General features: G+C 41.8%; 2 protein-coding genes across 2 annotated transcripts; both read right to left on the reverse strand.

Moving 5' to 3' along the window:
• Window positions 1-476: 476 nt before the first annotated feature.
• LOC117553937 (serum amyloid P-component-like) lies at window positions 477-1,777 on the reverse strand. The gene is made up of 4 exons (XM_034228075.1): window positions 1,701-1,777; window positions 1,424-1,481; window positions 1,165-1,267; window positions 477-1,071 (listed from the first exon to the last, which is right to left on the reverse strand). The coding sequence occupies exons 2-4, from the start codon at window positions 1,479-1,481 to the stop codon at window positions 561-563; spliced, it is 672 nt and encodes a 223-aa protein (XP_034083966.1). The 5' UTR covers window positions 1,701-1,777; the 3' UTR covers window positions 477-560.
• Window positions 1,778-9,881: 8,104 nt separating this feature from the next.
• LOC117554046 (serum amyloid P-component-like) lies at window positions 9,882-11,191 on the reverse strand. Its single transcript, XM_034228260.1, has 4 exons — window positions 11,105-11,191; window positions 10,829-10,886; window positions 10,570-10,672; window positions 9,882-10,476 (listed from the first exon to the last, which is right to left on the reverse strand). The coding sequence occupies exons 2-4, from the start codon at window positions 10,884-10,886 to the stop codon at window positions 9,966-9,968; spliced, it is 672 nt and encodes a 223-aa protein (XP_034084151.1). The 5' UTR covers window positions 11,105-11,191; the 3' UTR covers window positions 9,882-9,965.
• Between the last annotated feature and the right edge of the window lie 590 nt (window positions 11,192-11,781).

Below are 11,781 nucleotides of genomic sequence, written 5' to 3' on the forward strand. Positions count from 1 at the left end.
AGTGCACAAATCAGCAAACACAAACCTGGACCATCACAGGTACAGATATGATAAATGTGATATGATAAATGTTTATTTATTGTCTTAGGTGTTTCGTAATTAAATCTTATCTCTGTTCCAGTTTTGGGGACGAAGGGGCTATGGATAATTCAGGCAACCTGTCTGGGAATGAAGATGTGATTTCACTCTCAGACATCGTCCCTGAGACCAACATCTGCTTTGTAAGTCTAAAAAATTGCATTATACTTGGTAATAAAAGATTTTTTATAATTGTATCGTTCCTCGACGCTCCTCATTACCTGCATGGACTGATATTTAGTAGTGTGGTGGTGATGGTGGTGATGTTTTCATGTCTGATTTTAAAGGATTAAACATATTTTCTAAATCTTGGTCCCTTTCTTCATTATCATACTACATGTTCATAGTTGCTTTTGAAAATAGTGTATGCAAAAAAAGAGAAAAGAGCACTGCCATCATGTAATTATCTGAAGATACTTTAATCTTCTTGAGAGAATCAAACATTTGTTTTACTTGTGATTTATTCACAGTTATACATCATGTTACATAACTTCAGATGCCAGTTCCATCAAAACCTGCCCTTTGACTTGAAAGTCCAGGGCTTTCCAGCTGAACACATTGCCTGGGCTGAAGTGCTTATCTTCCATATAGCGTCTGATCTCACAGGTGGGGATGATAGTGTCCCACATGTGGAAGTCAGTAATCATACCTATGAATGATTGCTTTGCATCGAAGCCTCCGCCATAGGTGTCCTGCTCTTGGCCGAGGATGGCGATGGGAGCTCCAGTGATGGCCCCAGTTTGGACAAATTTCTTGGTGGTCGCCTTGCCGTCCACCCACAGCTGAGCCAACCCAGTGGAGGAGTCCCAGGTAGCACACATAGAGTGCCAGGTGTTGGCATCAAGTTTCAGTGACGTGAAGACTGCGAGCATATCCCGAGCACGCATGCTGATGTCACTCTCTGCATTACCCTTGAAGATCAAAAAGTCGTTGTTGAAAGTGGGTGTAGCCAAAGAGAAGATTCCATATGTCCTGCTGAGATCTGATTGATATCTGAAAAGATGTGTAGGCATTGAGAAAATCTGACAAACCGTTCTTCAAACTTAACCACAAATAATGAAGCTTTCTGATTACAACACCAGTTACCTGAGACAGGTGGTCACAGAGTTGAATCTGGTTTTAGGTGTGATGAGTACTACACGATCAGTGTTGGTCTCCTTTGGAAAGACAAACACTTTACCTGAAAGATCTGCACAGGTGGAAAACAAAATTATTTTTAGGGAAGGAGAGCAAACAACATATCATTAACTAAAATGTTAAGAAACAAAAGTATTAAAGCTATCATATTCAAATGCTTCTCCATAGATAAACTTCTCCACAATGCTGTCGGTCGAAGTTTACAAACCTTGGGGTGCTGCACAACATGTTCCAAAGATCACCATCAAAAGTATGAGTTTCTCCATCTGAGATTTCAACAAGTCAATGTTTTAGTATCAATGAAAATAATTAATCACCATTATCTGCGAGATCTGAGCAAGAACATTTAGACATATTTACCAACTAAAACAGGTTATTTTAAATTCTGACATCAAATCTAAGGATTAAATAGTTAATGACACATAAATAATAAATGACCCAACTTGATTAATTAAATTAATTTGAAAACTATACGTTTTTTTTACCTTCTGGCTTGACTGTGTAAGCTTCTTGTCCGTGACTACCCCGTTTCCGGATGTCTCTCCTGCTTTTATTCTTCCGACATGATGTTGAGCAATGTTTACTATGAAGGACTGTGGACTATTTCCTAACCACAAAGTAAATCAAACTGAAAGGACATACCAGGACACTTGCATATATTTTTTTCATTACAGGGCACCTTATGCTCACATGTGCAACCCTTTATAAGTATTTGTATTTAAACTTGTATATTTTCCACATGTGTATATATTTTTTATATTTTATAAACTAAACCTTAACTTTTTTAAATTGTAATGCTATTTTGTTTCTATTTCTGAAATATTTTGGACTGTTTATTTCTTGTGTCTTAATTTCTCTTATTGCCTTGTGTTTTTTATGCTGCTGCAACGCAAACATTTCCCAAATTGGGATCAATAAATTATCTATCTATCTATCTATCTATCTATCTAGAGAGATAGATATATATATCTATCTCTCTATATCTATCTATATATCTATCTATCTAACTATATCTATCTATCTATATCTATATATCTATCTTTCAACCCGGAGAGACGTGATGTAAGAATTACATATTTATTGTTTACACGTCATATGAATGAAATGATTGCCATGATAATACAACAGGAGAATGTAATGGTGTTTGGCGATTAGGCCCCCGGTTTGCAGGATAATCATTCAGGAGGGAAAGCACCGCTCCGATGAAATCCCCGGGGTCTAGACACTGATGGTGGTGATGAGTAGGTGAGACCAGTCTGAAGGAGGAAGGTTTAGCTTTGTCCTGAAGGAGACGGGAGGCGAGAGGGGTGGAGGCGGGTTGCGTGTGATCATCTGCAATGACAACTGACAGGGAGGAAGAGCAGGTATTTAAGGCATTTAGCATGTGCAGCGATTGGCTGCTGAGGCGTGACGCCCTCATATTTAATGAGGGGGGAAGGGAGCCATAGAGTGACGTGTGAGTGACTCGAGTTAGGTCTTCCTTATTGAACTTGCGCTAAAGCTTTCATTTCAACCCGGAGAGACGTGATGTAAGAATTACATATTTATTGTTTACACGTCATATGAATGAAATGATTGCCATGATAATACAACAGGAGAATGTAATGGTGTTTGGCGATTAGGCCCCCGGTTTGCAGGATAATCATTCAGGAGGGAAAGCACCGCTCCGATGAAATCCCCAAAACCCGTGAAGTATGAATACTGAGATGAACTGAGTTGCTTACCTTGTGGGGTGACTGGTGATCTGGGGAGGAGAGATAATAGATTAACACGTATATGAGCGACACTGTGCCGGAATCACTGCCGGAGCTTACTGGTCATGCTGAGACTCTGACTGCCGAAATCAGTGCCGGTCTTATCTGAAAACGACCTGCGGGTCGCATGCCTGGCCAGCAGGGCTTGACTACGCCGAGGAGCGAGCGGTTTCGTTTTGTAACGGTGGCCCAACGTCCACGACACCGAAGTGTACGGTAGCCTTCCGCTACGACACCGAAGTGTACGGTGGCCTTCCGCCACGCCTGACTTCGCAGGATATATATATATATATATATATATATCTTTTCTTTACTCTTTCCTTTGTTTTGTAACTGACACCGAAGTGTACGGTAGCCTTCCGCTACGACACCGAAGTGTACGGTGGCCTTCCGCCACGCCTGACTTCGCAGGCTATATATATATTTTTTTCTTTATTTCTTTTTCCTTTGTTTTGTAACTGACACCGAAGTGTACGGTGGCCTTCCGCCACGCCTGACTTCGCAGGTTATATATATTTTCTTTACTCTTTCCTTTGTTTTGTAACTGACACCGAAGTGTACGGTAGCCTTCCGCTACGACACCGAAGTGTACGGTGGCCTTCCGCCACGCCTGACTTCGCAGGCTATATATATATATATTTTTTTTTTCTTTATTTCTTTTTCCTTTGTTTTGTAACTGACACCGAAGTGTACGGTGGCCTTCCGCCACGCCTGACTTCGCAGGTTATATATATATATATATATATATATATATGTATCTTTTTTCTTTACTCTTTGTTTTGTAACTGACACCGAAGTGTACGGTAGCCTTCCGCTACGACACCGAAGTGTACGGTGGCCTTCCGCCACGCCTGACTTCGCAGGCTATATATATATATATATATTTTTTTTTTTCTTTACTCTTCATTTCTTTTCCTTTGTTTTGTAACTGGCACCGAAGTGTACGGTGGCCTTCCGCCACGCCTGACTTCGCAGGCTATATATATATATATATATCTTTACTCTTTCTTTATTTCCTTTGTAACTGACACCGGAGTGTACGGTGGCCCGAGTCCACGCGGACTGCAGGAAATACATTTTACACTGATGCGTTTGAGCAAGGCCTGGGAATGAAATACCTGTGTGCCGGAGATGAAGCCCGTTACCTGTAGTTGCGGCGTGAGACGAGACATTATTCCCTGTGGGCGGGGCCCGCGGAATTAGGACAGGAATGCAGTTTTGAATATCGGGAACCTTAGTGAGACATGTATACTTGTGAATGTGTTTGAGCCACCACCAGTTATATGTATAACTACCATAGTTAGGGTCTGAGAGATCTTTGGGAAGCCCGTACGGCGCTGATGTCCGGACGAATGAAGGTTGTGAAGGCGGAGGAGGACCACCGTCTTGAGGTAGAAATTGACGGGGCCATGACCCTGCGAACGACTCTCCCTGGAAGAAACCCCCCAAAACCCATGGATGGGCGGCATCCGTGAAGACCTCATTGAGTCAGAGGAACGCACGAGGCCATCGTAGAATAAAGTAATTCCGTTCCAGTGGGCGAGCAGGAGGGACCAGAACCGAAGGTCTGAGCGGCAGCCTTCGTCTAAGAAAACGCAGTCATGGAGGTTGTCGACCGCTGATGCTGCGTCCAGGAGGCGGGAGATGAACGAGCGCCCCTGGGGGATGATGTGCATGGCGAAGTTGAGGTGTACGAGAAGGGAGAGCGACAGTTGTTTTGTGATAACTTGTTGCTCGCAGTATGACTTGGTGATGTCCTGGATGCGCTGCGATTTGTCTGAGGGGAGAGACGCCTTCATGTCTATGGAGTCGAGGATGATGCCTAAGAACTCTAAGCGTGTGACGGGACCTAACGTTTTCTCTTTGGAGAGAGGGACACCTCACTCCTGAAGCAGTGTTTAAGCTTGGCCAGTGAGATCCCTGAGCTGTCCTGTGCGGGTTTATGGGGAGGAAGTCGTCCGGTAGGTGAAGGACGGAGGGGATTCTGACGATGTTCAGCAGGATCCAATAGAGCGCTTCCGAGAAGGAATTGAAGATGCAGGGGCTGCTTCTGCACCCGAAGGTCAGGCGAACGCGAAGATAGAGTTTGGACTCCCACTTAATACCGAACAAGTTCCACTGAGACGGATGAATGGGGATGATTTGAAGGCATCGGTAATGTCCGCTTTGGAGAGCCGAGCTCCGTGCCCTGTGAACTTGATCATCTTTATTGCATTATCCACTGAGGCATGGTGAAGGGAGAACTGATCTGGAGGGATGATGCTATTGACGCTGCAGAATGGGCCGGAGCAGGGAGCGGACAGATCGAAAATCAGCCTTTTATTTACGTGTGGCTATTCCGATGGGATTTGAACGGAACACTGAGAAGGGGGAGGAGCTAAAAGGACCGATTATATATCCTTTGAGAAGTTCTTTGTCGATGAGCTGGGAAACTATGTTGGGTTCTTTAGCGGCTGACTGTAAGTTTCTTGCTACGAAAGTCACTGTGGGAGATGGGAGGACCCCTACCCTGAAGCCTTGGGAGAGCCATGACGGGAGATAGTCAACGAACACGGAATCTGTAGATAGCGCAGCTGCTAGCTGAGGGATGTTAATGGGAGTGGAGGGGTGATATTCCAGAATGTTTTTATTTTTATTTATTTATTTATTTGTTGATGTTTCTGGCGCAGAGCCACTGTGACGGCCCGTCCACACGGTGGCGTGCGTTACAGCTTCCAAACGCTTCTGCCCATTCACTTTGAATGGGGTGACGTCGCTTTTAGTAGAACTGTATTTTGGGAAGCGACGTGGAGCGTTTGCTGGCGTTGCTCGCTTCAAAAAGTTGAGCAATGTTCAACTTTTGGCGCCTCGGCAGAAGCGTCAGCCGATGAAATCCCGTTTATGCAAATCTGCCGGTACAAGCGCTAGCCAATCAGACCGCGTGTATGTTGGGAGAGACTACGCAGGTAATTCCTCATATTCCAAAAATGTGAGGGAAAATTCATTATGCGGTAGTGAATCACCCGGTGCTGTATGATCAGTCTCTGTTCATCTACCGGGATACAAACCAGAGGAGCGAGGCATGGAGGGAGGAGGCAGAGACAGTGGGTGAAACTGGTAGGTTTTCGCCTGTTGGGGATTTTTTTTTTTTCCAGTTTACTTAGTTTTAACATTGCTATTGCTTTGTGTGTCGGGGGCAAGAGATTCATGTGATTGGTTGTTGCTGCTGTGCGGACCAGTAGCGTAGGCAGAAATTTACTTTAGGGTGGGCCTGTAAAAATATAGGGTGGGCCAGATTTTTCTTCTGCGCATCGGAAACTAACCACGATCCCGCCGGTACCGGTGGCAGATTACTTTTAGAATACTTCCTTTCCTCTTCTTCTTTTTATCTTTTCTTTTCTCCTTTTCCTCTTCTTTCTTCTTTAGAATACTTTCTTTTCCATAACAGATGGGTATGTTTTGGTGAACGGGAGACACGTATTTTACTGTTTTAATGGCTTATGAAGAGCACGAACACAACATTTTAGTGTCATTCTTGACAGCTCTCTCATCTGCACCGCACATAAAAAAGAAAAACTCACCCAGACTGCATTCTTTGTACCGTCTTAAAACCTTTCCTTGGAAAAGTTTATGCATTGTAAGGTGTTCTTGGGTGCTTTGAAAGGCACCCCTAAATAGAATACATTATCATTATTATTTATTATCTGAAACGATGTAATCACTTTTAAAACTTTTCCCAGTTACTTGCCCCATGCATTCGGCAGCAGCAGGCCATTCAGTTAGATTTGATCCCGTTATGAATGTCATCATTTCGACAATAAATAAATGCTACATAAACGTTATCTTCCACGTTTTATCTAAACATCTCCGTTTCTACCTTCCAATATGTTTTGAAAGAGAACTCTCTCTCTCTCTCATCTGCGTGCGGGGCGGGGCCTCACGGACACGCTGCATCTCTCGCTCGCAGATACGCTGCAGCGCTGTGCACACGGTTCTGCCGGTAATGAATATTACATTGTGAGGAAACTTTCCACCAATAATTCCAATAAGTATTCACTTCAGGTTTACGAGAGTAACTGCACTCAGTTTACTCATTTTTTCAAATGTAACGCCAGCTGAATATACTGATTTTTTTTTTTTTTTTTTTTTTTTTTTTTTCCTTCTTTTTCTTCCGATTACGTAACACCGTTACATGTGTTCCGTTACAACCCAGCCCTGTGTAAGGGTCGAGTGCAAACGTTTTCGTTAAAACTAGTACCTGAGTGCAACGGAAGTTGAAGCTCCTGTGGCGGAGTCTTCCAGAGCCTGGAGGCGAGCATCGATAGCTATCATGGAGCTAGCCAGGGATTGCAGGGAGCCGGCCGCGCTACTCTCCATAGGGGTGTGTGACGCTCCCGGACTGGCGAGCCTGAGAAGGGGTGGATTTTTTTTAAAAAAATTTTTGGAGGGGGACGGGATCCTGGAGGGCTCGACTTCCTGCCCTTTTTTACCTCCGCGGCTGCGTCCTCGTCCTGCTCTCTGGGAAGCTGGCTGGAGCTGCTGCCCCGGACTGGGGAGCTACGCTGGAGACCTGGTCCGAGAGCTATCGCCGCTGAGAGAGTGAGGCCTGGGGCTGTGGGAAAGCCCTGCTGCAGGAGCCGGGCGATGAGGAAGTCTTCCTCTGTTGATAAGCCGCTGTGGGGAGCCGAACCGGGATCGGAGATTTCCAGAGAAGGTTCGTGTTCCGAATTGTCCGAGTTGGACATCTTGAGCTAGTTGTTTCTTACGGTTTTTTCTCACGAGAAGCAGTATTGTATTGCAACTACCATTGCGTGTGATCATCTGCAATGACAACTGACAGGGAGGAAGAGCAGGTATTTAAGGCATTTAGCATGTGCAGCGATTGGCTGCTGAGGCGTGACGCCCTCATATTTAATGAGGGGGAAGGGAGCCATAGAGTGACGTGTGAGTGACTCGAGTTAGGTCTTCCTTATTGAACTTGCGCTAAAGCTTTCATATCTATCTATCTAAATGAAAGCTTTAGCGCAAGTTCAATAAGGAAGACCTAACATGAGTCACTTACACGTCACTCTATTGCTCCCTTCCCCCCTCATTAAATACGAGGGCGTCACCCTTCAGCAGCCAATTGCTGCACAGGCTAAATTCCTTAAATACCTGCTCTTCCTCCCTGTCAGTTGTCATTTCAGGTGACTACACACAACCCGCCTCCACCCCTCTCGCCTCCCGTCTCCTCCAGGACAAAGCTAAACTTCCTTCTTCAGACCGGTCCCACCTACTTATCACCACCACCAGTGTCTAGACCCCGGGGATTTCATCGGAGCGGTTCTTTCCCTCCTGAATGATTATCCTGCAAACCGGGGCCTAATCGCCAAACACCATTCCATTCTCCTTTTGTATTATCATGGCAATCATTTCATTCATATGACGTGTAAACAATAAATATGTATTCCTTACATCACGTCTCTCCGGTTTGAACTATATCTATCTATCTATCTTTCTATCTATCTATCTATCTATATCTATATATCTATCTTTCTATCTATCTAACTATATCTATCTATCTATCTTTCTATCTATCTATCTATCTATCTATCTATCTATCTTTCTATCTATCTATCTATCTATCTATCTATCTATCTATCTATCTATCTATCTATCTATCTATCTATCTATCTATCTATCTTTCTATCCATATATCTATCTATCTATCTTTCTATCCATCTATCTATCTATCTATCTATCTATCTATCTATCTATCTATCTATCTATCTATCTATCTATCTATCTATCTATCTATCTATCTATCTATCTATCTATCTATCTATCTATCTATCTATCTATCTATCTATCTATCTATCTATCTATCTATCTATCTATCTAAGTATACATATGCAATATGCATGCATGAATTTGTGTTTGTTTGTGTGCCTTAACTATTTGACCTGTAGAAGTAGGCTATCCAATAATTATCATTGAGTAGGCATACATCCTCTTTGAACATCCATCTTCTTTATTGAGAGTTATTGTCACGTTACACATCCTATTGCTCTAATAAGTGCCCATTATAATCTTTGCCCCTGGCTTTTTAGTAATCTTCACACAACTGGTTCAAAGAAGATTAAAGGTCAGTGTTCCTAATCGAGCTATGATTCGACCCAATGATTTTATTTTTCTCCTGATTTTTTTTTGTGGACATATTTTGTAGCAATGTTTATTATGGAGTACTGTGGACTATTTCCCGACTATAAACTAAATCAAACAGCTTTGTATCAAGGGACATAGCCTACTGGGACACTCACATCATTTTTGCAGGAGTAAAGAAGGCATTTTTTCATTACAGGGCACCTTCTGCTCACATGATTCAACCCAATGATTGCATTTTTATTATAAATCATCATTCAAGTTTTTTTTTCATATATCTGAGTTTACCTTTACCCGTAGGTCTGTAGGGGTCGAAGTGCACAAATCAGCAAACACAAACCTGGACCATCACAGGTACAGATATGATAAATGTGATATGATAAATGTTTATTTATTGTCTTAGGTGTTTCGTAATTAAATCTTATCTCTGTTCCAGTTTTGGGGACGAAGGGGCTATGGATAATTCAGGCAACCTGTCTGGGAATGAAGATGTGATTTCACTCTCAGACATCGTCCCTGAGACAAACATCTGCTTTGTAAGTCTAAAAAATTGCATTATACTTGGTAATAAAAGATTTTTTATAATTGTATCGTTCCTCGACGCTCCTCATTACCTGCATGGACTGATATTTAGTAGTGTGGTGGTGATGGTGGTGATGTTTTCATGTCTGATTTTAAAGGATTAAACATATTTTCTAAATCTTGGTCCCTTTCTTCATTATCATACTACATGTTCATAGTTGCTTTTGAAAATAGTGTATGCAAAAAAAAGAGAAAAGAGCACTGCCATCATGTAATTATCTGAAGATACTTTAATCTTCTTGAGAGAATCAAACATTTGTTTTACTTGTGATTTATTCACAGTTATACATCATGTTACATAACTTCAGATGCCAGTTCCATCAAAACCTGCCCTTTGACTTGAAAGTCCAGGGCTTTCCAGCTGAACACATTGCCTGGGCTGAAGTGCTTATCTTCCATATAGCGTCTGATCTCACAGGTGGGGATGACAGTGTCCCACATGTGGAAGTCAGTAATCATACCTATGAATGATTGCTTTGCATCGAAGCCTCCGCCATAGGTGTCCTGCTCTTGGCCCAGGATGGCAATGGGAGCTCCAATGATGGCCCCAGTTTGGACAAATTTCTTGGTGGTCGCCTTGCCGTCCACCCACAGCTGAGCCAACCCAGTGGAGGATTCCCAGGTAGCACACATAGAGTGCCAGGTGTTGGCATCAAGTTTCAGTGACGTGAAGACTGCATTCCCATCCCGAGCATTCAGCTCGATGTCACTCTCTGCATTATTCTTGAAGATCAAAAAGTCATTGTTGAATGTGGGTGTAGCCAAAGAGAAGATTCCATATGTCCTGCTGAGATCTGATTGATATCTGAAAAGATGTGTAGGCATTGAGAAAATCTGACAAACCATTCTTCAAACTTAACCACAAATAATGAAGCTTTCTGATTACAACACCAGTTACCTGAGACAGGTGGTCACAGAGTTGAATCTGGTTTTAGGTGTGATGAGTACTACACGATCAGTGTTGGTCTCCTTTGGAAAGACAAACACTTTACCTGAAAGATCTGCACAGGTGGAAAACAAAATTATTTTTAGGGAAGGAGAGCAAACTAAATATCATTAACTAAAATGTTTAGAAACAAAAGTATTAAAGCTATCATATTCAAATGCTTCTCCATAGATAAACTTCTCCGCAATGCTGTCGGTCGAAGTTTACAAACCTTGGGGTGCTGCACAACATGTTCCAAAGATCACCATCAAAAGTATGAGTTTCTCCATCTGAGATTTCAACAAGTCAATGTTTTAGTATCAATGAAAATAATTAATCACCATTATCTGCGAGATCTGAGCAAGAACATTTAGACATATTTACCAACTAAAACAGGTTATTTTAAATTCTGACATCAAATCTAAGGATTAAATAGTTAATGACACATAAATAATAAATGACCCAACTTGATTAATTAAATTAATTGAAAACTATACGTTTTTTTTACCTTCTGGCTTGACTGTGTAAGCTTCTTGTCCGTGACTACCCCGTTTCAGGATGTCTCTCCTGCTTTTATTCTTCAGACATGATGTTGAGCAATGTTTACTATGAAGGACTGTGAACTATTTCCTAACCACAAAGTAAATCAAACTGAAAGGACATACCAGGACACTTGCATTTTTTTTTTTCATTACAGGGCACCTTATGCTCACATGTGCAACCCTTTATAAGTATTTGTATTTAAACTTGTATATTTTCCACATGTGTATATCTTTTTTATATTTTATAAACTAAACCTTAACTTTTTTTAATTGTTTCTATTTCTGAAATATTTTTGGACTGTTTATTTCTTGTGTCTTAATTTCTCTTATTGCCTTGTGTTTTTTATGCTGCTGCAACGCAAACATTTCCCAAATTGGGATCAATAAAGTATCTATCTATCTATCTATCTATCTATCTATCTATCTATCTATCTATCTATCTATCTATCTATCTATCTATCTATCTATCTATCTATCTATCTATCTATCTATCTATCTATCTATCTATCTATCTATCTATCTATCTATCTATCTATCTATCTATCTATCATAATGCAATATGCATGCATGAATTTGTGTTTGTTTGTGTGCCTTAACTATTTGACAGTGCCCCTGTAGAAGTAGGCTATCCAATAATTATCAT

Source organism: Gymnodraco acuticeps, unplaced genomic scaffold (genome assembly GCF_902827175.1).
Source record: "Gymnodraco acuticeps unplaced genomic scaffold, fGymAcu1.1, whole genome shotgun sequence".
NCBI lineage: Eukaryota > Metazoa > Chordata > Actinopteri > Perciformes > Bathydraconidae > Gymnodraco > Gymnodraco acuticeps.

What these genes read in the sequence shown, in the direction of transcription:
- LOC117554046 (XM_034228260.1), bottom strand. Translation starts at nt 10,886, where the DNA reads ATGGAGAAACTCATACTTTTGATGGTGATCTTTGGAACATGTTGTGCA. An exon ending in ATGTTGTGCAGCACCCCAAG is followed by an intron (nt 10,673 to 10,828) that starts GTTTGTAAACTT and finishes CCACCTGTGCAG; the next exon opens with ATCTTTCAGGTAAAGTGTTT. An exon ending in TCTGTGACCACCTGTCTCAG is followed by an intron (nt 10,477 to 10,569) that starts GTAACTGGTGTT and finishes ACATCTTTTCAG; the next exon opens with ATATCAATCAGATCTCAGCA.
- LOC117553937 (XM_034228075.1), bottom strand. Translation starts at nt 1,481, where the DNA reads ATGGAGAAACTCATACTTTTGATGGTGATCTTTGGAACATGTTGTGCA. An exon ending in ATGTTGTGCAGCACCCCAAG is followed by an intron (nt 1,268 to 1,423) that starts GTTTGTAAACTT and finishes CCACCTGTGCAG; the next exon opens with ATCTTTCAGGTAAAGTGTTT. An exon ending in TCTGTGACCACCTGTCTCAG is followed by an intron (nt 1,072 to 1,164) that starts GTAACTGGTGTT and finishes ACATCTTTTCAG; the next exon opens with ATATCAATCAGATCTCAGCA.